The sequence below is a fragment of the Equus przewalskii genome, chromosome 22, assembly GCF_037783145.1.
Source record: "Equus przewalskii isolate Varuska chromosome 22, EquPr2, whole genome shotgun sequence".
Lineage (NCBI taxonomy): Eukaryota > Metazoa > Chordata > Mammalia > Perissodactyla > Equidae > Equus > Equus przewalskii.
This window is the reverse complement of record NC_091852.1, coordinates 38,436,867-38,462,779: the sequence shown is the minus strand read 5'-3', so window position 1 is coordinate 38,462,779 and position 25,913 is coordinate 38,436,867. Positions and strand designations below refer to the sequence as shown.

At 41.6% G+C, this 25,913-nt stretch overlaps 3 protein-coding genes and 1 long non-coding RNA gene across 4 annotated transcripts in view; 2 read left to right on the top strand and 2 right to left on the bottom strand.

Annotated features, from left to right (window-relative positions):
• Positions 1–9,907, bottom strand: part of LOC103567850 (uncharacterized) — a 28,501-nt gene extending 18,594 nt beyond the window's left edge. The window contains exon 1 of the long non-coding RNA XR_011531314.1: positions 9,815–9,907. This is a non-coding gene — a long non-coding RNA (uncharacterized lncRNA). The remainder of the gene's footprint in view (positions 1–9,814) is intronic.
• On the top strand, positions 5,911–6,582 carry LOC103563150 (interferon beta-like). Its single transcript, XM_070590572.1, has one exon. The coding sequence runs from the start codon at positions 6,022–6,024 to the stop codon at positions 6,580–6,582; it is 561 nt and encodes a 186-aa protein (XP_070446673.1). The 5' UTR covers positions 5,911–6,021.
• Positions 9,908–21,219: 11,312 nt separating the features above from the next.
• LOC103563151 (interferon omega-1) lies at positions 21,220–21,857 on the bottom strand. The gene has a single exon (XM_070590115.1). It carries the CDS (start codon positions 21,781–21,783, stop codon positions 21,220–21,222), a length of 564 nt encoding a protein of 187 aa, XP_070446216.1. The 5' UTR covers positions 21,784–21,857.
• Positions 21,858–25,131: 3,274 nt separating this feature from the next.
• On the top strand, positions 25,132–25,689 carry LOC103544584 (interferon alpha-2-like). The gene has a single exon (XM_008511398.2). The coding sequence runs from the start codon at positions 25,132–25,134 to the stop codon at positions 25,687–25,689; it is 558 nt and encodes a 185-aa protein (XP_008509620.2).
• Positions 25,690–25,913: the final 224 nt, after the last annotated feature.

Sequence of the window (25,913 nt, the reverse complement as noted above, 5' to 3'; positions counted from 1 at the left end):
CACTACTACACAATTTTAAATTGGTTCTGCGGCTTGCCTTATATTTCTGTTGCACAGCGCTGATGGAGACTGCCCTCCACCGTGTCACCTTCACACAGCCGCCTCTGCCTGTGGTGGTCACCCCGCTGCTTCAGGCAGACTCCCTGCACCCAGCGCACTGAGGGCCCCTCATCCTCCTGTCAGGTCATTCCTTTTTCCTTTGAGAGTCACCGTCACCACCACGGTTGGCACCACGGACCCATCTGAAGGCACCGACTTGATCTGCTTCGTATTCTAACTGTGATACACAGGAAAAAGCAGAGCTTTCAATGCCATCCACCCATCTCATTGGCTGTGTGCATCTTGGGCACATTACTTAGCCTCTCTGAACCTCAGTATCCTCTTCTATAAAATGAAGATGACAATACCCATCTCAAATGCTTACTATGAGGATTCTTCAGAGAATGGCATCTAGTGAGCACTCAATAGATGGTAACTAACACTGCTGTTACTACTGCCACCACTATTATTTTCATTCCATTTGGTAATGGCCTCTATCAGCATGGAGGATCAGAGGCCACTGGATGTGAGGCGGATGAGGAGGTCCCCCTGTCACACCAGAGAGGTCAGCTGTACACTAGGGTGCAAGTCTCTCTGGAGGACCAGGCCCCCGTGACCACACTCCTCGGATGACCTCCATCCACTGAGACCAATGGACCCATGTGATGGCTGAGGTTCTGTGCAGAGCTCGCATGCAAAGGTCAAAGGCAAGAGAAAGTGAAACCCACAGAAGAAGCCGAATAACCAGAAAGACTGGGGGCTCATTGGCTCTTTTTTTAGTGTTGATTAATCTGTAATTAAAGAACATGTTCACTGGTGGAAAATTGGAAAACTACATAAAGAAAAAAAAATCACCCTTTCGTTTTGCAAGTCCAACATAACCACAATTAAAATGTTGATATGTTTCCTTTCATTAATTTTTTCTCTACATATTTTTACATAGCTGCATTTTACGTACAATTTTGCGTCCTGCTTTTGAATAACTGTGTGCTTTTTATTTTCTAATAATAGATGTTCATTATTGAAAAAATTTTGAATGTGGATAAAACAAAAGAAAGGTTAAAACTTTAGTAACACCTTAAATTCTTTCAAACAAAGTGCACTCACTTACGAAAATGACTAATTATCCTATCTTCCAGTTATCTTTTTATCATAGGGAAAAACCCATGTACAAACAGTTCTACAGGGACAAAGAGAAAAGGGAAAGGATTTTCCTCCTTGCTGCATCCTCACGCTCAGCATTCTCCCCTAGGGGAACTACCGACAATACACGAGTGAACGTGCCCAGAGAAGAAATTACAGGCACGTATCCAAATTTAATATGGATATTTTTCTAGCACCTTATAAGACAAATGATAATGCCATATATTATTTTGTGTATTACTCTCTTGAATAAATATATCTGGTGTATAGGTCCATATCTGCTGATCTTACTTTTTAATGGCTATACAGTATTCCATTTTGTGTGTTCCATACTATTACTGAACTGATTCTCTACTGATGGATACTTAATTTCTCTTTTTTACTATGACACTACTACACTGAACATTCATAAATGTTGATAGAACATATACTGTATAATATATACACACACATATGTACATGCATATACATACTTCAGCAGGAATATCCATAGGTAAATTCCTAGCAGTCGGGTTGCAAGTTAAAGGGATAATTCCATTGCTTGAAATTTAAAACTTGGAAATATATAGCCAAGTTCCACGTGGTCTTTCCCTGCGAGCTGGGTTGGGCTCTCTCACAGCCTGGCAGGTGCAGGGCAGTTGGACCCCTTACATGGTGGCGGACAGCTTCAGGAGCAAGAGTTCCAGCTCACAGAGTAGACATTGCATTCTCTTTCTTGGCCCAGCCTCCGAAATTACACAACATTGCTCTACCACAGAATTCTGCCCCGGTTCCAGAGGAGGGACACAGACCCCACCTCTTGATGGGTCGAGAGTCAAAGAACACTGTAGATTACCACGTGGGATGGGATATTGTTCTGGACACGTTTGAAGATACAATCTTCCCCACTCTGTAAAAGGTTTATGCGTTCATTGAGTGCATATGAGAATACTATTTGTCCATGCCCTTGGAAAACCTTATGGGGAAAATTGGCTGCCTTGTTATTAGTTTGATTCCCATTTCTTAGTAACACTGAGCAGATTTTCATCCTTTATTGGCCCTTGTACTTCTTGTCCGGCTATCTGGCTATTTTAATGTTTTCTATTGGATAGTTTTCTACTGGTTTTAGGGGCTGTTTCTACATGAAGACAATTATCCCTTTCTTGTTGTGTGTGGACACTGTTTCTAATGTTGCTCTTTCACTTTGACTTTATTTTTTGCCATCCTGAAATTCATGAGGTGTTTATGCTCATATTTATCACTATTTTCTATTTTAGTTCCAGGGTTTTATATCTTGTTGAGAAAGGTCTTCCTTACTCCAATGTGATATTGAAAATACCCAAATTTTCTTGTCGATTTTCGTCATTTTACCTTATAATCTGCTTCCTGTAACGTGACATGGATTATATAACGTTGACCCATCCTCCGTTTCCTGAAGATGACGCCCCTCCGTCCACACCCTGCTCTGTGGGAAAGTGGCTCCAGGTGCTGAGGTTTCTCCAGCTTGAAGCTTCTCTCTGGCGCCACATTTCCCCAAATCCTCTCATTTCTCATGACTAGAACTTCTCAGTGAAATTGCGTTTCTTTCTTTTATTTCTAAACATTTCTTTCATATGTTACTTCATTTCTGAATTCTTCTAATTCGGATTTATGTTGTTTCATGACATTTCTTAATGTTATCAAACTCCTTGGTAACACCTTGTTAAAATGTTGGTCTGTATTGTGCTGACTGTGTTCCTGGTGTATTCTCACGATTTGTGGAGATCTGATTCTGCTCCTTCCTCTCCTTCCTCTAACACTAACTTTGTGTGAGACTGAGTCCTCCTCCTATGCTGCTGTTCGATGTTATAGGAGCTTATTTTTCCTGACTTCTAGAAGTCGTTCAGTGGTTCTTCTACCTGACAGAGCTCCCTCTTCGGTTGCTTTGGTGACGTGTTCAGGAACATGGTGGCTTGCTCTGTGAGTTGTCCACCGCACTGGTCTGGCCTTCTTTCCTTGTCTCTGTTGATTCTATCCTGCTCAAATTTGATTCCACCTCTAGCAGTTTCCCCTCAGTGGAGGGCCCTTTCCCAAAGGGAGCTGTGCCTGGTTGGTTTGAAAATTACCTGTATCCTAGACCAGTTCACTGCTTTCAGAACTTGCCGAGGCCCCTCACGCTCACCAGCTATTGCGTTGGGCAAAATCACCCCCAGCTTCAGCTGCTGTTCTCAAACTAGCCCGGATGGCTTTCCAGTAAATACCTCTCGGCTATTTGGGGTTCTCAGGTCCATTGCTTTCCTCTGCTTTCTCCACATCACGATACTACCAAGCAGATCTTGTGGCAATTGGTGGTTTGTCCTCATCTGCTTGCGTTTTGTGGTTCATGTCACCCACTTTGTACGTTAAGTGGGGTTTTGGTTTCTGTCTAGTCGCGGTGTCTGTTTTTGTGTGGGGACTCAGGGAAACCCAAATCCACACAGTTACCACTGCCACTTTGCCAGAATCTTGTCCTCATATTCTTGGATTGTTTCCTCCATCATTTCAACTCTCGATACTCTTCTCTCATTTGAAAGAATGACACTGGTAGCTTTCCCACTCCCCTAATTTAGAAGGAAAGATAAGTTGCTTCCTCTCCGCCCCACGCAGCAGGCATTGTGTCGGTGCAGCTCAAGCACAAGCCGTTCTTCAGGAAAACTTCTGACACCACCAATAGATAGTCCTTCTGGGGAGAGCAGATGACACACAGCCAACGAAGAAGGAACAGGAATGGAGGGATATTGGGGAGATAGGTGGAGCATAGTGCAAAGATCAGAAGACAGGAGAGCTATTGATGACGGGAAACCTGGAGCTCAGGGTTGCTCTCGGTTTATAAATCCACATTTAGCCAGACACTTTCAGCCTCTACTTCAATCTGGTGCAACAGAAGCAATGTCCTCAGCATTAAGCGTATACGGAAATCATCAGAACCAACGGAACTGATGCAGCCTGCTGTAAAATGATGGAGAGTTTCTTCAAGCGTTTGAACCTGATGTTGTCAGGAATGAGAGGTGTCACATAAATAAGTGTGTTCACCTCCACCACTAGCCTCCTGGTCTAACGTGTCGGTAAATCCCCTAACTGTTTTGCTTGCATCCACCTGCCCTCCCTCCATTACTTATTGCGCTTACTGTGGAGAGAGTGTTTTTTTCCCAAAACCTAATCAAGTTACTCTACCCTGCCTAAAACGCTTTCTTGGCCTCCACTGCTCTTAGGATAAAGGAAACCTTCTTAACACGCCTCACAATCCCTGTGCTCTCTGGCTCCCACCTGCCCTCTGGCCTCATCTCAGACCACTCTCGGACCACTCTCTGACTTCAAGGTCACAACGGCCTTCGGTCCTGCCCTCTACCCCCACCACACTTCCTCCCACCACAGGGTCTTTGCACATGCAGTACCATCTGAACTTCCTTCTGATTTCAGCTCCAGTGTCACTCCCTGAGGGCCATCTTCTCTAACCTCTCCCACTACATTATGTCCCCAGAGCATGGGAACCCACAGGACCATGAACCTCTCCTCTGGACCACATGTCAGTGCTGCATTTTACCTTTGTGTGTTTCTTTGATTAATGCTCTTCTCTCCTACTTAACTGTACGATCCATGAAAGCGTGGATTACAATCTGCAGCAGGTCACATTACAGTTCCTTGCACACATGGGGATTCAGGAAATTCAGGGTGAAAGATAATGCAAGGGCTTCTGAAAACCAAAAATAATTACTTTAAATATCATAATTGTTGTAACTTACTTCTGTATTGAAATCTTTAAAAATGTCTGACTTGTCTCCCTGCCTACTTAAACAGGATGTACAATCCATAAGATTATTTATTTACTGATTTCTCTCTTATGAAAACCGTTTAGTACACTCTAACAACAAAATGGCCTCAGCATTATTGAAAGAGGACCATTTGTCTCAACAGTACATCCCTGATTGCTGGATTTCTTTTCCTCCCATTTTCCTTCTAAACCTCCTTCTAATATGTGGTATCAATTTGTATGGGAATGAAAATCAGACATTTAGATTTGTTAGAAATATGTACTAAATAAGAACACATTGGCCCTCAATAATGGTCACACTGGTCCCCTATAAAGGGGACCATGAGCTTTTGTGCATGGCCTGTGTAGCACTCATTTTGTCTGCTTAGAGATAAAGCTTCATTCCTAGTTTTTGGTTATATTGTAGATAGTTGAGATTGCCAGATAAAGCAACAAATGTGGCTGAGAAAGCTATGTGTGTCTTGCTGTACATGGTTGGGGCCCTACAAAAAAAATTTAGATATGCTTTGTTGAACATTATTCGATGTTAGATACAAAAAGGTAGGTTGTCTTTTTTAAAATCATAAAATGCATATATTTATTGTTTTGTGATAGTGTAATTGGGAATTAAATCTAATTCCTATGAAAAAGGAAACTCCCATACAAAGACCCCTCAAAAACATCTCATAATACTAAAACAAAAAAATAAAAATTACTTTGCCAAATGACAGAATTCTGTAATAGCAGAGCCCTAAGTGATTTAGCTTATTTTGTTCTTTTGGTATTTAACAATTCACTGAAACTTTACAAAACATTAGAAATCCTCAGAGTTTGTATGTTTTCCCCTAAGTTTGAGAGACTACAGAGTTTGTATGTTTTCCCCTAAGTTTGAGAGACTACAAATAATGTAAATGACATAGGAAAACAGAAAAGGAGAACTGAAAGTGGGAAATTCCTCTGAAATAGAAAGAGTAGAGGACCATCCCGTATAAATAGCCCACACTCACGGAGGAAGGACATTTAAGCTCAAGCCGTTGCCACCTCCACTTGGGCTCCTAGGGAGTAAAGGCAACGCTGTTCCTGTCTTCATCATGACCTACAGGTGGATCCTCCCAATGGCCCTCCTGCTGTGTTTCTCCACCACGGCTCTTTCTGTGAACTATGACTTGCTTTGGTCCCAACTAAGAAGCAGCAATTCAGCATGTCAGAAGCTCCTGTGGCAGTTGAATGGAGCCCCTCAACGTTGCCCCGAGGACACAATGAACTTCCAGTTCCCTGAAGAGATTGAGCAAGCACAGCAGTTCCAGAAGGAGGATGCCGCATTGGTCTTCTATGAGATGCTCCAGCACACCTTGCGTATTTTCAGAAGAAATTTCGCTAGCACTGGCTGGAATGAGACCATCGTTAAGAACCTGCTTGTGGAAGTCCATCTGCAGATGGACCGTCTGGAGACAAACCTGAAGGGAATAATGGAGGAGGAAAGCTCCACCTGGGGAAACACGACCATTCTGCGCCTGAAGAAATACTACGGAAGCATCTCGCAGTACCTGAAGGCCAAGAAGTACAGCCACTGTGCCTGGACAGTGGTCCAAGCAGAAATGCTCAGGAACTTAGCCTTCCTTAACGGACTCATAGATTACCTCCAAGACTGAGGATGTCCCAGCCTGCATCTCTGAGAAGGGACAATGCTGACAGTGACTGCAGGCGTCTTCACCAGCAGAGGCTCTTGAAGTGACTGACAGCTAAGGCACTGCATGGGAAAGGACAGTTACAGACTTTAAATTTTTTACTAACTTATGAATTAAGTTATTTATTTATTTATTTATTTATTTAAACCTTTACCTTGGAAAATAAATTTTTTATGAAACAAATGTCAACATGGCCGTCTCAATTTCAACTTGATTTCTAGAATCACCCATATTACAAAGTGCAGAGTATTTACTAGCTGTTCCTTGTAAAATGTGCCTGCAAACTAGTATGGTTTCTGGCCCCTGCCTTCAAGGAATTTAAAATGCAAGGAAGCCATGTGGAATATACAAGATAAGAAGTGAGAAGGGGACCTCCACCATACAGGACAAGAAATGCCGCTTAAGCCCCATATAAACGGAATTAAAATGAGAGAGACAGGCAGGGGCTCTGGACCCAGAGGACGGGGCTGCTGCTTCTACCCTGTGCCCCACTCTCTGGCCCCACAGTTACAATCTGATGGCTCTCAGGGTACCCAGAGGAATACGTCAGCTCTTGCGTTTGCCCGAAGCTCATCCCTACTCTCTTCGGGATGCTCTGCCTCCCCCCTCCCCCTCAACCCCACAGGATTGTACAATATTTCCGTGCCTCGCAAGTCTAAATGGGAGAAGTCCCAGGCACTTCTGGGACACTTTAAGCGGCAGTCCCTTTATGGTACTCTTCATTGGACAACTAAGCTGTATGGGTGTCTCAGGGGAGCCGGCATCTCTGTCTCCTTCCAGGGCGCACACACAGAGGGAGAAAGAACTCTGCTTTGTACCCCTGCCATCTGCCTGGGTTTGCTCCCTATTTTTCCACAGAAGCAACTCTGCTCCTGCGCCCCTCCGTCCTGTTCATCAGAATTCCAGGAAAATCCTACCCGCTTTTCCTGCTGCTCTGCGTCTCCGAGGCCACACTCTCCCCAAAGCCAAGGCCAAGGCAGGTGCAGCAGATTAGGTCCAGTCTCAGGCCAGTGAGAAACCAGGAAGCAGGGGAGACAAGGAAATTCAGGTGGGATAGAGAGGGCGCCAATGTTCCCAGGGCTTACACTGGGAAATTGCAGATTTCCTAGGAGCTCTTTGGGCACCGGCCAGCATGGCTGCCTTTCTGTCTGTACTGAACCCCTTGGGAACGTGCATTATTATGCCTGTTCCTGCCATGAGCAGCTGCCATCCAGGCACTGTGCCGAGCTCTGATGTATGTAACCGGATTTAGTCCTCTTCACATGCATCCCTCCGGTGGGACCACGACGTGATGGCCATTTTACAGGTCAGGAAACGAAGTCTCAAAGAGGTTTAGTAACTGCCTCAAGGTCACACAGCTAGTGAGTGAAGGTCAAAAAAGGTACAAAGGGAATAATCACATACAGACTTTGTTTGTCTCAAGGCATTTTCTCCTGGGGCAGCACAGAGCTCTGATTTCCCTTCAGGGATTCGGCCTTGAGAAGAAACCTCAGCCAAGGGTTCCCCAGAAGACAGATTGCTCAGAGCTCGGAGCTTCCTCTTCTGACTGACAGAGGTAACACACCCGCTGTAGACCCAAGAAGCGCCATCCTGGTGGGTCTACTGCCTTTGTTGTCCCAAGCCTGTCAAGGTCCTCATAAAACAATAAACCTCCTCACTCCCTCCATCCCCCACACGCTACAACTCCAAACCCCCAGCTCGGCCAAAATCCTTTCTGCAGCCATGATTCCTTTTGCCCTGGAGTCAAAAACAAGATGAGCGCGTAGAAATGCAGACTAATCGGCAGACTAATCAAGAGGATAGTCAGACTCTCTGTGCCCTGTCCAACTTACCACCCCCCCCCCCCGCAACTTCTCTAAAATTCACGAGAAATGCATCTCAAATTAAAAACACATATATAAATGCATGGATAAACGATGTTCGTAGATTGGATTACTCAATGGTGTTAAAATGTTCCTTTTTCTCACATTGATTTACACAGTTTTGTGATCCAAAGGAAAATGCAGGAGATCTTGGTGTGGAGATTGACAAGCTGAGTCTCAATTTATATCCAAATGCCAGGGATTTAGAATAATCAAGGTAATTTTAAAGAAGAATAAAACAGAAAACATATTTCCAGATAAGCATTATTTTATACCCATAGTGTGATGAGTGCAGAAACAGACCCATCCAAATATTAGCAACTGATTCGCAATTACGGTGTCAGTTAATTGAACTGGAAGAAGGAATAGGCTTTTCAATAAACGGAGCTTGGACAATTGGTATGTACATGGAACCAAAGAGAACTTTGACTCCTACCTCAAATCTGACATAAAAAACTAATTTGAGGGGCCAGCCCTGTAGCACAGCGATTAAGTTCGCACATTTTGCTTCGGTGGACTGGGGTTCGCCCTTCCAGTCCCACATGCGGACCTGCGCGCTGCTTATCAAGCCACGCTGTGGCAGGCGTCCCATGTAAAATATAGAGGAAGATGGGCACGGCTGTTAGCTCAGGGCCAATCTTCCTTAGTAAAAAGAGGAGGATTGGTGGCAGATGTTAGCTCAGGGCTAATCTTCCACCACTCCCCAAAATAATTAATTTGAGATGAATCACAGACCTCAATGTAAAAGCTAAGACTATCAATTTTCTAGAATAAGATATATGAATATATCTTTTTGACCATCAGGTAAGCCAAGAATTCTTATACAGGACACACGAAAGCATCACCCATTGTAGAAAAGATTGACACATTGATCTACATTAAGATTAAGAGCGTCATTCATCAAAAGACACCATTAATCGAGTGAAAAGGCAAGCCACGGAGTGAAGGAGAAATCTAGAAAGCAAATTGTCAGAAGACTGACATACTGAATACATGAAAAATTTCTAAAAATCGATTAAAAAGGCAGAATAGAAAAATAAAGACTTCAACAGAGTCTTCATAAAAGGGTTAATAAGCACATGCAAAATGTTTTCGACATCATTATTTCTTGAAGAAGGGCAAATGGAAAACAAGCATAAATTACAAAACAAGTGTTGACAAAGATGTGTTTTTAACCAGAAATTACAGAGTTTTCATTGGAGAGTAAGTTGGTTACAGACATACTGAATTAAAGGACACAAATATGAGTTATCTTATGTACGATGCCATTTATATGAAATTCCAAAACAGACAAAGCAAATATCTAGTAACAGAGGCCATAGATTCGTGGTTACCTTTGGCCTGGGGCTATGCAGTGGGAGAAGGCACAGCAAGATTTCTGAGATTCTGAAAATGTTCTATGTATTGATCTGGGTATCATCTATATCTAAAAATACAACAAGATATATACTCATTAGTGGATATATAGCTTACAAATCAAAACCAAGGTTAAAAAAAGTGCAAAACAACCTTCCTACCAGGGCTGCTCCTGCCCGAGCTCTTGAACCTCTGAGGTCATAGCTACTGGCTACCATTGATGGTTTTAACTCTGTTCATCGCCTTACATACAGTAGCTGACGTTTCTTTCTCAAGATATTGATTACCTGTAAGGTAAATATTATTTTCAATATTATTAGCACTATTACTATTACTAAATAGGTTCTATAATTTTCCCAAGAAGACACGGTCATTAAAAGTCTGGGTTAGAATACCAGACCGTCTGCGCCCAACCAACTCAACCCAGACATTTCTCCCTTGTCCCGTTGCTTCTCTTCAATACTGACATTTTCCTGCCTCCACGTAGGGTCCCTTCCAGGAAGCAGGAAAGACAGACATTAAAGCAATGACCGTGTTTAATTACAGCTCAGCAGAGACAGTGCAGCGAACTGAAGACTCAGTGTCAGTGAAGACGCGGCACTGGGAGGCGGGAGAAACCCTGCTTTCTGACGAAATCTGTGGCTGTGGTGAAATCAAATCATTGGTTTTGTCTTTTCTCATCTTAAAAACAAACCAATAATAGTAGTAACTATCACACAGGATATTATAAGAATTAAAGAAAATGAAGATTGAAAGTTACTGAGACTCTGAACACAGTAAAAGACACCTGCCTTCACATAATACTACAGATCATAATCGTCTGTATGGTCCACGGTCAACCAAGACTCGCCAAGAGGAGCTGTGATTGCGGCTCCCCTGACGCTCTCGGTGACGGGCACACTGGTGCCCCCTAATGGAAACTCTAGGACGGGGCGGGGTCTGCAGGCCTGTGCAGGAGCTGAGCGCAGACACACGGGGTTAGAACCGCGCCTCACCCAGCAGAGAGAGAAAGCTCAGAGCACAGTGGAAGTATTTTCTGGGCATCGGGCGTGTTAGCATGTTGTCTTACAGAAAATGGCCGCTCTGCTATTCACAGGATAGTATGAAGAAATGCTGCGTTAAGTATTTCATGCTCAAACACTTTTTTTTGAGAGGAAATTTAGCTTGATGTCGTCACAGTAGACGGACCCAGGAATCAGTCTAATGTGGACTTGATAAGAGCAGAGCAGCAACTCAAAAGGAGCTTTGCATTTGACTGTATTCCATTTTCCCACTCCGTAAAAGAAAACAAGGATGCTCCCCCAACTGCAGGGGAAGTATTACTGGAAAAGAGTAAAAATATCCTACTGCATCATAGAATAGAAAGAAACAGCATTGTTGTTAACTATGTAATATAGATTATTGTGCTCAGTCCCATATTATTTGTCTCTTTTTCAAAAGCCTTGTATGTATATATCTTAAGAATACACAAAATTTTGTGTATCCAATAAATAGTTTAAAAGAGTTAAAATTAATTGTTGTAACGGATGATAGAAAAAATATTATAACATTTTTCACACCGATTGTGTTTAATTAGTGTATTAATTTCTACTAATTGTCACTTAATTAGTCCTACTGTTCTCCTGATACGGTAGCATTTAGGTAGCAAGAAAGTAAATAATACAAGGTAACATATGATTTCAAGGAAACATCTATTATTCGGGTTTGTATGTTAAAGTAGGAACACAGGTGTAGAATTATTGATTATAACTTAACTCTCTCACTAGTTTTTGGTCTGGTTTGGCTGTGTCGCACACTGGTTCTCTGAAAAGCTCGTCCGTCACCTTAGACCAGGGACAAGATAGATGTTTTAGAAAATCTATTTCACATGATGCCAAAGATTTTCAAAATCTATGTTTTAAAAATGTGTTCTAATGACAAATTCATTCACTAGGATAATTATTCCAAAGGATATTTTGTTTTCCATGCATGCAGTTTTAACAAGAACACAGAATGAAATATTCTAAGCACAAAAAAAGTTTCACACTTAGAAGTTAAAAAGAATTTGTAACCACAAAATTTACATCTTTCATCCTGATGCTTTTCTAAAACAGAAGTATTTAAACTCTATTCAAACTTACAATTTAATAGATGATGCTATACAGACAGTGATTAAATCAGAGAAACCAAAATGGAAAGTTTGCAAGTGATCTTATATGTTGTTATGTTTCATGGCAAAAAAATTTAGGTGTTGGAGGATCACAAGAAATCACTGGAAGTCCAATGCTGGAATGCTTCTAAATTTAGTTGAAATATAATTATAACAAGGAATCTGTGTCTTATTTGTGTAATAAACTTCCAAAGACATTCATAATTCTCCTAGGAAACCATATTAGATCTGAACTACTATCAAGAATATAAGAAAAATACTTTACCTTTTTTTATACACCGTTTGCAGCCCATTGTGAACAAATGTGTCAGACTTAGGGATGTTCTCATTAAGAATAATGACAAAACAATAGAAAAAGATTTATTGACTTTATTGACATGAAAAACCTGGAAATGTTTAGTTTATGAAATTAATAAATGGAAAAAATATCATATTGACATAAAAATGCTCTTGGCCAAGGATAGGAAAAAAGCAGAAAGATGGCAAGTGCATACAATAATGAACAATCCATTATTTCCCTCAGAAATGATGATGCTAAATTTGTGCATAATTTATTCAACTCATAAGGTTGATTTAATCTGCAACAACGCTGCTTTTGTGACTTGAAATATGATAACATTTTTGAGTATTGTACAAAAGGTAAACCCATTTTTATAGTTTTGCCTGTCCGAAAAACTACCTTAAAAACATTTAGAGAACCTGATGGGTCTCAAGGTCAAATGCAATCATGGCGCTTCACACACACACTACAGCTGTGTACCAAACACTGCAAGATATGACCTCAAATGACAATGTACGTTATGCAGGAACCAGAAGCAAGCTGGCACCAATAGACTCCACATTTGGATGCAATTTAATTTGGTGGGATGATATTTAGAACCAAGTGGGAAGAGTTGTTAATGTTCTGCAATAAAAAACATTCATCTATATAAAAAGCAGCCGGCTTCACAGAAGGCCCACCGTTTGGCTTACAACAAATGAGAGAAAGTAACTTTGAAAGTATGTTGATGAGTAAAACGTTAGAAACAGACATGAGTGCACTTCACGACTTTGAAAATAAACTGACATAAATGTTATGAAATTGGAAATGTATGAATCACTGGATGAAAGTATCAGTGATTATGGGATATAGCATATTTTAAAGGTTAGGAGTTTATAGAATCCTAATTTCAACTTGGAGATGGAAATACAAAAATTTCAACCACGTGCCTTCAGATCTTTAATATTTAACAGGAGAAAATTACTTTCCAATGAATACGTCTGATTTTCAAAAAGCAGCCACTGACTTGGCTCCTAAATTTTTGGAGGATTGGAGTTCTGCAGAAATTTCATTTTAAATGATTTTACGCAAGATTCATCGTCAGTAATTGGGAATATAAAATCGGTTTCCTGTTTGGATCTTCTAAAATGATTCACGAATTTGGCTTAGTGCAATCTTATCCAAATTGGCAGGTGGCTTTGAACGTTTTACAGAAAATCCTAGTCACAGGGGGATGTTGCAAAAGAAACTTCAGTGAACTAATGTTCATTAAAATCATTTCAGGTCACAAAAATTTCAACAACAGCAATTCTTAACAATGAAAACAAGATTATCAAAGAAGTCTATTTTGAAAAGACTCGATGCGTTTCCTTTTATTCGAGCGAAGAAAGTAAAATTATAATCTATTCTTGTTTGGACATATATAAAATATTTTTAAACTTAAAATAGTCTTGCAAATTTTAATACACTTACTTTTAAATATTTTTTCATCTCCTTTTACGCTGTAGGAAAACTTAGCCATTAAAAAGATAATGAAACTAAGTACATAGGGGAACATAGTTTGGGTCTGCCTCCGGCTCCAAGAAGTCCCAGCCAGGCACTGTCCGGGTCCCCAAGTCATTTCATCAGGGAGTCCCAGTATTCCGAAGATTTGTGTCCAGATTGTAGCTGCGTCTCCGTTTCCCCGAATTCGTGTCTTTCTCCCCAGAAAGCCTCCTGAGCCTGGAAACAGCCCACAGCACGCTCTGACCTCGAGCCGCCGGTCCCCGAATGAGCGCGCGCTCTTGGAAACGGTGTGGCCCCGACCTTCCAGGAGAAAGGGAAGGATGGACGCGGGCAGGCGCAGGCAGCGGAAGGCTCTGGCGGGGCCCCGGCGGAGCTCCCCGCGGCGTCGGGCCGAAAGGAAGCGTTTGCTCCGCGTTGTCCCGCCCCGCGCGGTCCCTGAGCCCCGCGGCGCCTCGCCCGGGCCGGGCTCCCGCGGACGGCGACGCGCCGGGTCTCTCCGTGTCCGCGGCCGGAGCCCCAGGCGCGTCCCGCTGGGCGGGCGGCGCCGGAGGGTCGGTCACGGCGAGTGCGGGCGCCCCCTGCCGGCCGCTGGGGGCAGCGGAGGGGGTTTGCGCACCCTGTTGAGCCCTGGCTGCACAGGCTCGCTGTCACTGTGTCTGCTGAATCACGGAACTCAATTGGGGAATCTATTCGCTAACGGTGCTGGTGATGCCTTGCTCCAACTCCTCCTGGTCTCTTGGGTCTGAAAAACAAGAAATCTTCATGCTTTCGAGTTCTCTGCAAAGGATCGCTTCTCAGAGATTAATTTGAGCTGCTCAGATAAACATCAAAGTATCCATATTTCAACAGAACACAAGTTCATCCTGCCTTTATGTAAGACCTCAATGCAGGCATTCTGATCAGACCTGCTGCGTAAGAGGGATACAGAACGGAATGGCAGTGAAACTTCTGGCTTGGAAGATTATGAGCTGATGATGCCTTTGGCCTGCTTAGAGATATCAAGGGCAGAAACAAGACCAGGTGTTTATTATGTCGCACCTGAAACATATTCATGATTGCCGTTAGGCTGTCAGAACCAGACACATGTCAAGGATATTCGGTAGTTCTCAACTTCAAATCCAGCCCTGTCGTGACTCCAAGGCCGCAGCTCCCACTCAACATGATGCCTGCATTGAAATCTGCTGTCCCCGTCATCTATAGTACAGGCCATTTGCTTGTAATGGTGTTTTCTATCGTGGAAAGGCAGCACACTGAGAGACAAGATGATGCTGGCTTTCACGTCAGAAAGACCTGAATTCAACTCCAGGTGCTGTTTTTGCCCATTTGAGCTGTAAGGAAAATGACTTAACCCGAGTCTGTACTTTCTCATCAGCAACGACTCCTACCCGGGGTGGTAGTGAGGGTTTTTATGTGCCTGGCACACAGTCATCTCTCAGATACTATTGGTCCTATTTTATGAGATCAAGGATAGATTGATGAATTTTAGAAACTAAAGAACACACTCACAGTTCTGAGGGTCAGAATACCAGCAAGGATCACCATCAACCTGGTCCAGTTCCTGAAGTCCCCATTCTTTGGAGGACCAGAGGAGGAACACTGGGACGCCAATATTGCAGAGCTCCTCAAAGGGTCCACTACACACTCATGAGAGTCTAATCTACTCTACCCTATAATTTCTCCTTTCTTGGCCAACACATGCCATTCACTTGGGCCATGATCGATTAAGATCGCCTCTGACACACTTTGTCATGTCTGCGCTACTTGAGATGTTTTGAGAATTAACATCTGCCTCCCCTTCTCTTAGTGCTCAGAGGACTATTTTTGAATTGACAGTTTCGACCTCTAAATGGATACACTGAGAGATCGGAGGATAGAGCTGGGGGTTTCAGGGAGCTCTCTACAAAGTCTGATGTTCGACAATAAACCATTTTGATCTATCAATAAAGATCATATGATCAACAGTTCATATCAGTTTCCCGCAGGGGAAGAAAGAAAAAATTTACTTAGGGAAGATAAAATTACATGTGGTGTGACGTAAAGAAAATTGCCCTGGCAGACGCGTGTTCTCAGATTTCTTAGATAAACCTTTAACTTGTGTGGGTCTCAGGTGATTTCTCTATGTGATGTTGGCCCGTTATGAGAAGACAGGAGACTTGGTCCAGTTGCTGTTTGAAGTCATTTCCCTACCTGGGATTCTATGGGAAAGTTCTAGAAGAAATACGTCTTCGGGTGGACAGTGGGTACCCTTCTGTTATTATTTACTCTTCAGCTCCCCTGAAAAGGAAAATCTGACTACGGGAAGATCAAGCAAGAAAGAGTTAAAGGATTTCCTTCAAGGTGGTCCTTTAAAAAGTGTAGGTCCTTCCATAGCTTCCTCCCATCACCTGGGGGAGCTAGAGCTCTAATGGTTTCACCTGGAGTCTGTGACCCATCTTCCCATGCCCTATGTCAACCCCCTGCTGCAGTTTCAATAGAGGTCTTGAAAAACATGGCTGAAGCTAACATGACTAATGGTGGCAACAATATTATCATCATTCAAAAGGATTTTGCATTCCAGGATGAGAACTGTCTTCAGAGCCAGGTTACAAGCTAGACAAGAATATCAAACTCATTGCTTATCTTCGTCTTAAAATGAGGATTGTTTAATTCAAGTTGATTACCACTTTATTGACCACATAACTCCTACATATTTCTCATGATTAGATTTGGACTATATGGCACTAATTTAGCATCCAACTTAGTAACATTCTAAGAACATTCAAAATTAATATATTTTTATGTTCTAAAGTAAGGAGTTAATATCTATTCATTAAGTTTTTAGACCTTTTCATGTGTGTATATATATGAACATAAATTCAGGTGCATATGTATTCATAGCATGATTCATATGCACAGTTACCATGCTGACTAAAAGTAATGTCTCAATAAGAACTGGTAGTGAATAGTAAAATCAGTTAAAATTAAAGAAATACTTTATAATTCTATTTTTTGAAGTATTATGCAATTTGCCATTCCAAATAAAGAGAAAATTTAAGCTGCTTTTACAAATATATTGTCTTTAAATTTATGGCAATTGGAGTTTGGAGAGAGTAGGACAAGCAAAAAAATAATGTCAAAAGTAAAGCATAAATCAATAAATTTGAGAATCAAACAGAGTGGTTAAGATAATAAATATAAACCATTTACACTTTACTACTAAAAGCAAAAACTTGATTAGCTTAAAACACAAACTCCATTATCACTTTGCATGGGGAGAAAAGCCTAAAATCAAATAATATTAAACACTAGTGAAACAGCAAAATAAAAGCTGGTCAAAGACACAGCAAGAAAAGAAAACGAAGGAAAGTACTTAGAGACAGCAGTGTTAATATCAATGAAATACTGATAGTGCTCAATATCAATAGTGATGTCCAATGAATGTGTGAAATTTGAGAAGGAGGGTCAGTATGTAGGAAAAGAATAGGATCTATAATTAAATTATAAAAGGCATGGAAGTAAAATTCAAATCATGTAAAACATTGAGCAAAAATATTCAGCAATATATAGAAATGTGAACAGAAACATGATAGTAGCCTTGAAATCTTTGCACAATGCTATTAGTCTATAAAAATAATATAGAAAATAGCAAGAACAAGAGGAATCAGAATATGTGATTTCAGAGTAAATTAATAGCTGAGACTCTGGGGCAGTCTAACCTAGAATAAGAAACACAACCTTTCAAATATTTGTTAGTCATCACAAAAATCATCGTAATTTAGACTGCAAAGAAACATCAATAATTCCTCCAGAGCAAAAATACTATAAGTTGCACGCTCAGATCACAATGCCTGAAGTTAAAATAATCTCTAAACCACTCACTGAGATATTTAAAATCATACTGATAAAGGCCAGTCAAGTCAGAGAGAAAAAATAAAATGAGAAATTTAGTAAGTCGTGGACGTTAAAGCACTATGCTTAAAATTTGCAAAAGCAGTCAAAGTTACACACTGAGGTAAACTCATAGCTTTATCAAACATATGAAGTGAACATAGACTGACCTCACTCATTAAAGTCAATAAAAGAATTCTAAATAGCATTAATGTAGATAATAAAAGCTGATGTTTATTGAATGTTCACTCTGCAGCAGTGACTGTGCTAAACACTTTACAGGAAGTACTGTTGTCTTCTCCACAATCCTACCAAGCTCTTAAACAATACCTTATTCTCTACTGCATGTCCTTAGCTAATAATTACTATCACTTATTGACCACCTACTACGTACAAGAGCAACAGAACATAAGCTATTAAATAGCAGAACTATGGTTTCAACCCCATCTGTATTTTCCCATTTCCGTATACTTTCTGCTGTGATAGAATTCACAATCACATTAATAAACTCATTCATCATGATTAAGAAGAGTATCTTAGACATATAGAGATGATTTGATACTGGACAATATATTTATATAATGCATCGCTTATCACACCAGACCTCCATTAGTGCTGGTTTCTTAAGGATTAGTTGCAAGGAGGAGTCTAAAACTAAAACAATGAACTTTTAAAGTTCTGTCACATGAAAGTCTATCAATCTGACTTACTCTTTGAGTAGGTCTCGTTTACTCATGCAGGATTTTGTATTATGTGCAATGGTCATTAGGAAACTATTGGTTCCCTGAGATATTCAGATCTTACAAATGTATTTATATTTCAATTTGTATAACCAAGTAGTTCATTTGTTAAAACCATGACTGTTGTCTTCACAAAAGTCTTGAAGTATTGGGAGGTTGTCAAGTTCACAGTGGTACATTTTCTAAAATTCTAATTTTCTATTGAAAGCTCAACTGGTGTCATTGACGACAAATATTTTCCTTGAAGTACAGGTTCACTTTATAAATATCTTGAGAAAATGTCTATCAAATGCCCGAGTCTGACTACTCATAGTTTGTCATCATTCTTTCAAGTAAAAATGGATTCTGTGAAGAGTGTCTAGTTTAGCTCAACTCAAATGATCATATGAGTGCTTTTCCTCAAAACAATCACCGTGCAAGCAGTAGAAGTGCTTGTCACACAGAATTTTAAGACTGGCACACAGGAAATCAAAAAGATGTGTGCTCAAAAGTCAAGAAGTAATCAAATTAATAATCTTACTACTTCAGGGGCCAGCCCAGTGGCGTAGTGGTTAATTTCACGTGTCTGCTTCAGTAGTCCAGTGTTCACTGGTTCAGATCCTGGACGCTGACCTATACGCTGCTCATCAGGTCATGCTGTGGCAGCATCCCACAGGGAAGAACCAGAAGGAGTTACAACTAGGATATCCTACTATGTACTGGGACTTTGTGGAGAAAAAAAAAAAAGAGGATGATTGGCAACAGATGTTAGCTCAGGGCCATTCTATTCCTCCTAACCAAACAGCATACCTTAGAAAAATAGAGAAAGAAATGATCTTACTATTTCATCCATGGCATTCTTAAGTGAACCTGGCACTTTTGTTACTTCAAGTATTGTACAGTGAAAAACAGAATAATTACTAGTCCATTTTGGTGTCAGTGCCTTGATTGACACTCAGCCAGCAGCAGTTTTACCCACCATTGCTTTTGCACCTTCAGTGTAAGTTGTTGATGTGATGAAAATGGGAAATAAAGTCTTAACGTTATTATAAAAATAACTTTGACCTCGTGGATCCCCTGAAAGTGTCTTGGGGACCCCTAGGGACCCACAGCCCGAGCTTTTAGAACTGCTACTCTAAAGGATTTCCCCGCACCTGCTCTGATCAAGCTCTGGCTTTAAATCCTAGAGTCAATTTCCTTGGCTCTGAAGATAAAGTCAAACATCTTTAACATAGTCAGTCATGGGGCCTCTTTCCATGTCTCCAGCCTCATTACATGCCACACTCCCATCTGTCAGTACAGTCCACCCACACTGGTCTTTTTCGCTTCTGCAAATTTGCCTTTCCTCCTGCAGGGCCACTCTCTATGCAGTTTTTTTTTACTCTGGGACATTTTTTTTTCCCTAAACATTGGCACCTGAGCTAACAACTGTTGCCAATCTTTCTTTTTTCTTCTTTCCCTGCTTTTTTATTTTCCTCCCCAAATTCCCCCAGCACATAGTTGTGTATTTTTAGTTGTAGGTCCTTCTAGTTGTGGCACATGGGACGCTGCCTCAATGTGGCCTGACAAGTGGTGCCATGTCTGTGCCCAGCAAAACCCTGGGCCGTGGGAAGCAGAGCCCTCGAACTTAAACACTTGGCCACGGGGCCGACGCCATACTCTGGGAAATTTTTCTTCTGCAAGATGCTTAACAAACTCCTACTCATCCTTCAAGTCTCATACTTCCTATTAGTTCCCTAGGGAAAACTGAACGGTAGATTAAATGCACCACCCAGGATGCTCCCTCCTATGGCATCTTTTCTTCTGCTGTGTGGCCCAGATACCAAATGTAAATACGTTATAACTACTTCTTTAATGGCTATGTCCTTTGCTCCAGCGGAGCTCCATAAGGGCAGGACGACACATCTCACACTCAAGACTCTATCCCCAAGGCCAATGAATGAACGAATGAACTGCGCCACGTACTTTCACATTTAGATTGCAGAACTAGGACTTTGGGGAAGGTTTTCTTTTAAAAAAAAGAGCAGAGAAACGTCATATAAGAGATTTAATACATAAAAACATACCGTTTTATTAAAGAAGAGAATGTGAACATATTATTATATAAAAATAGAACGTATAAATGCAAGTACCATAAAAATGAATAGGTAAATTAATGTAAATAGATAAATGCATAAATATTTTATAACATGAAGTTCAGCCACAGGGTACTAGTTACGTTTCTTCTACTTCTGGAAATGGTTGAACACAGATATGCTTAATATTACTGGTAGAGTATGTCAATTATGATTCAAATTATTTTATAGCTGAAGAAAACATAACAGTTTTGGAAAAGTCTGAGCAATTAAGAGCCTGACCTAGGACATCCGTCACTGAGAATCAGGTTCCTTCTTAACGTCCTGAGTTATCTTATGAGCTCGTGACGAAGAGAAAGCACCTCCATTCTTTGATTTGGTTTGGAAAACCAGGGTTTGGGTTTAGGTTTTAAGGATAAACAGACTCCAGAAGTTTTCTTTGATGACAATTTAATAACTAAAACAAAATGAAAATTTAGTAAAATGGAAAAGTCAAGAGGTTTTCTAAATTTTACTATGATAAAAGGCGAAGATCTTTTATATGAAACTATAAATATGATAAGACACAAGAATAAATAAATAAATATAGATAAATAAATTAATAAACAATAAAATAAAACATCAGGGCAGTCACTCTTAGGCACTGATGCTCCAGGACCTGAACATTTTTTACATATTCTTGCTTACTACTACTCACAAAATATTTGTTGAATTAAATTCAGTAAATTCTGTGAAGAAATAAGAGCCATCTGAAATGACAAAAAGCATGTGCAAGGGTGACTTGGCACATCAGGCAAGGAGAATCATTTCACGGTGACCCCAGGTCTCCATCCTTCATTCCTAACCTTCCTTGCAGGTTTGCTGATGAAGAGAAGGATCTCATGATGTCCACTCTGACAATCTCCCAGGCACAGTCACTGTATTTCTTCTCTGTCAGGTACAGACGGATTCTCCTGAAGTACCTCTTCACGGCCAGTGTAGGGCCCACAGTTCCCAGGGCGGATTCTTCCTCTCCTGTCTGCTCATCCAAGCAGGTGTTGAGGTCTTCCAGCTGCTGATGGAGTCCCGTGAGGAGTCGGTCCAGCAGAGTCGTGTTCCAGGCAGCAGAGGAGCGCTCTGTGTGGAAGAGGCTGAAGATCTGCTGGAGCATCTCGTGGAGGACAGACGCGGCCTGGGCCTCTGGGAACTGCCTGCCATCCAGCTGCTCCTGGGGGAATTTGAAGTCTGTCCTGTGCTTCAGACAGGAAGGAGGAGAGATTGTCTCCATCTGGTGCAGAACTCTGAGGGTCTCCTGCTTTCTCAAGTCAAGGCTCGCAGGCAGGTCGCAGCTCATGGAGGAGACGGGGCTGGAGGAGATCGCCACCAGTGCCATCAGGGAAGAGACTGAGAAAGCCGTTGGTAAGTGCCAAGACGCAGCTCTTCTGGTTGAGACGGGAGATTGAGAGCTTTTGTCTAGCTTCTCTGAGGATCTTCTGTCTAGGTGCCTCTTAAATACTGAGCACAAGAGTTTTCATTCTCTGAATTTTCCCCAGGTCTTTGTACTTCCCCATTTTGGACTTTCCTTTCTCTTCGAGAACCTGGAAAGTTGTCATTACTTTCGACTCTTTGTATATTCTTACAACTGAAGTGAAATTTATTCATTAAAAGCTGAGAAGTCCTAATTCAAGGAAATGCTTATCATCTCAGCAAAAACCAACTTTGAACTATTGATAGGGACATCTGGATCTTTCTCCCTGATGTTAAGAACAACTTGTAAGGAGGTTTTGCTAGGCTTCTTTTGTAAATCTTCTTTCTCCTCCCTTTAGATATCCCTCTTGGAAGTGTTGATCAGATGTGAAAGATACCTGATCTTTACAGGCATAGTTCTCACCTTATTCTCTGCTGCACAATATTTATTTTGTCAAATTTAGTTTTATTTACTCTATGTAATTGAGAACATCACCAAGTATTTACTCTGTGCCAATCATTACGTTGAGCTCAGGCTATACCAAGATGGTGAAACCTCCATGTCTGCCCTCACATAGAGTAAAGTGCAACCACCACCACCGCCCAGATGTTCAAGTATTTGGAACATGTCTTTGCTGCTTCGTGGCAGACGGTTTGTCCCAGCCCAGGCCATTGTCCTAGCTTTGTCGAAGTCATGGCTAAGCAACACATTTTTTTTTTTGCTATTTTTATCAAAGTTTAAAATTGCCTAATTTTAAAATTCTTACCTCTTCCTTTGTATTTCTCTTTTCACTTTGTAAAAGTTGTCCTAATACTCCTGCAATCTTTTCTATTTCCACTTTGAGGTTTGCTGCAAAAACAGGAAGAGAAAATGTAAGGGAAAAGAAGAGGCCACATAGTTCCTGATGATTTTCAAGACTCAGAACTTTCCTCTCTTTTTTAACGTTCCTAGAAAGTAAAAGTCAGCAGTGTGAAAAAGGAATGCACAAAGGAAATTGGAAAGTCAACACTGAAAATGAAAGAAAAGAAACGACATCTTCTTTATCGAAACAAAAAAATGTCACTTAACTACCCAAGTCAGGGAGTAAGAGCTCTACAGAGAGACAGGTTTCAAACCAGCCTGTGTGGGATTGTTGTAGCCACAGGCAGGTGCAGAGGAGGGCAGCCGGCTCTTGAAGGCAGGCTGTTACCTGAAGGGCTAGTTTTCAGCTTTGCTAAATCAGAGAATCTGTTCATTGATTTCTTTGTCGGTGAGAGGTTAGCTATTCCCTGAAGGCTAGTAAATGTTAGTCATTTGGACAGGACACTCCCTGTCATGGGGACACATGCTCATGTTCACATAAGCGATGAGATTAGAAATAAAAGTGTTTATTAGTGAGCTGAGAATTCAAGGAAGGGAAGCAGATCGTCTCAGGGCAGCTTCCATCCAGTTCCCAAACTTCGTCAGGTTACGTTTCTCCATTGTGGGAACAGCTGACAGATAGTGCGTGCCCATTTTGTCAGGCATCGTTATGGTACGCTACATCATCACAACACAACAAGGCAGTGAAATAGTTACGACCATCATTTCCGTATAACAGAGGAGAAACCTGAGGTGCCTAAGATCACATGGCAAGTGTCAGCTGGAGCTGTGACATGACCCCAGGCCTAGCCCCACAGTCCACCGCCCTAGCCACTAGCTTGGCTGTCTCCTCCGACAACATTCTTCTTGTCTTAGAGAAACACTCAGCAGGTTCTTACTCTCCAATTCCCATTGTTCCTAGTCGCCGAAAATGCAGTCGTGCATTCTAGACACATTACAACACACTTGAAGGGGCTATAGCTGCCTTTCCACTTGCTAAGCTCCAGTCCTGCCTTTCACGTGATGTGTTTGTTGAGTTCTACTGTTTCTTTGAAACTTCCTGTTCCCACCTGAGATATTTTCATAAATTATCCAGGAGGTTAAAGTATCCACTTAAAATTTACTCTTACTATCTTTGTTTTAAGACGAATCCCGTTTTCTGACACGGTCCCCAGGTTTTATGTCTACTCCCTCATTGGAACATCTAGTCATTTGTGTACTTGCTGTGGGACAGAGAGCCCTCTGTGTACCTCCTCTGTGACAGGCACCTTGCTGGACACTGGGATACCGCGCTACTGTCCTCAGGGAGCTTACAGTCTGTCAGGGTAGTTAGATGTTAAACAAATAATTAGACGGGTTACTCAATTACGGGTGTACAGAGTGTAGCTAAAGGAGAATGCTTAAGGTCAATGAGGAGTAACGTGAAGGCGGAACAGTATAGCGCAAAATACCACTTCCGAAATAAATCACAGCTTTTAGCAAGTTATGAAACCCCTCTGAGTTTTCAGTTTCCTTATTTGCAAAATGTAAATAATTATAGTAATTATCTCACCAGGAAGCTGTGAAGATTAAATGAAATAATGTTTGTGAAACACTTTGCTGACAGCCTGTGCGTAATTGAAGATTGCTGCCATTAATATTATTAAAATACTCTGTATGTTACCGATTCAATGAAGACATGTGATGGTCAGCTTTGAACACCGTTGCGGCCCCGTTATCCCTGAGTATGAGGTAGGACAGCACTTGCCAATGCAATACCCAAGGAGATGAGGTGATCTGCATTACTGCACAATGACCGAGGCCGAGTTTTCAGTGGGGAAGGTCCTACTTGGTAGAGAACAGAGAGAATCACACACAGGCAAACTTGAACCTTGTAGGGAAACCAGCACCCAGCAGAGTGCCCAGCAGACCATAAGTTCACCTTATTTATTTTTGACAAATCTTCTCTGCAAACCAATGCCTTCAGTGAGTTTAAGATATCTTTAAGATCTATATAGAACTGAAATTTTTTAAAGAAGGAGGAAAAGTGTAAATAATGAAAAACTAAGGAAAACCCAAATCTTCTCTTTTAAAAGCACTTTTATATATCCTGATGGCATGGAAAAGCCACCCATTATCGTATGAATGTTTCTTCCTTCTCCTACTTTCTCAAGGCTTTTCCACTGAAGACCAATCGAGGAGGTGTGAAAACTATCTTACAATACTGTGTAGATACGGTGTGGTTTGGAGTGCCCCATCAAGTCAACAAGTACACATTTTTAATTGACTTCGTTAAAAAAAAAATAGAAAGGGAAAGGAAAGGACAAAAAACTGGAAAAACCCAGAAAATGAAAGTGTCTATACTCACTATGTAAAAGGCACTCAGCACCCAAAGTCCTCAGAGCTCGCTGAGACTCCCCCTCAGGCAGCCCTGCAGAGCCCTCCAGCTGCCCAATGGCCCTCCCAGTCTCTGTGCTGCTGGCCCTGGTGATGCTGGGCTCCTGCCCTGCCTGCCCTCTGGGCTGTGACCCGCCTCTGAGACAGGGCAATCAGGAAACCATCACACTTCTGAGTCAAATGGAGAGAATCTCCATTCTGTCGTGTCTGAAGGACAGGGCTGACTTCCGATTTCCTCAGATACTTGTGGATGGGGACCAGCTTGGGAAGACACAAGCCACAGCTGTGCTGCATGAGATGCTCCAGCACATCTTCCATCTCTTCAGCACCACTGGCTCCCGTGCCGCTTGGGATGAGACCCTCCTGGACAAATTCCTCCTTGGCCTTTATCAGCAGCTGGATGACCTGGAGACATGTTTGGGGAAGGAGACGAAGGCGGAACAGTCAGCCCTGGGAAGTGAGATCTCCACACTGGCTGTGAAGAGGTACTTCCGAAGAATCAGTCTGTATCTGAAAGAGAAAGACTACAGCGGCTGCGCCTGGGAGGTCGTCAGGGTGGAAATCAGAAGGTGCTTGCTCTTCATGAACAAGCTCACCGGAAAACTCAGCCAATAAAACCTCAGGAAAACTAGAAACAGTTCATCTGCTCGACTAAATGGCTGTTTCCTGAGACTCAAAGTGCAAGCTTCATCTCTACTTTTATGCCAGATGAAAAATAAGTCATAGCAAATGTATGGGATTATTATAAAATTATATCGTGTTATAATTTACAAGTTGTTCAGGACAGAGAAATCCACAAAACACTTTTGTAATTTTTATAATTTGTTTACTTATTTGAA

Coding starts and splice junctions, on each gene's coding strand:
- LOC103563150 (XM_070590572.1), top strand. CDS start 6,022: ATGACCTACAGGTGGATCCTCCCAATGGCCCTCCTGCTGTGTTTCTCC.
- LOC103563151 (XM_070590115.1), bottom strand. CDS start 21,783: ATGGCACTGGTGGCGATCTCCTCCAGCCCCGTCTCCTCCATGAGCTGC.
- LOC103544584 (XM_008511398.2), top strand. CDS start 25,132: ATGGCCCTCCCAGTCTCTGTGCTGCTGGCCCTGGTGATGCTGGGCTCC.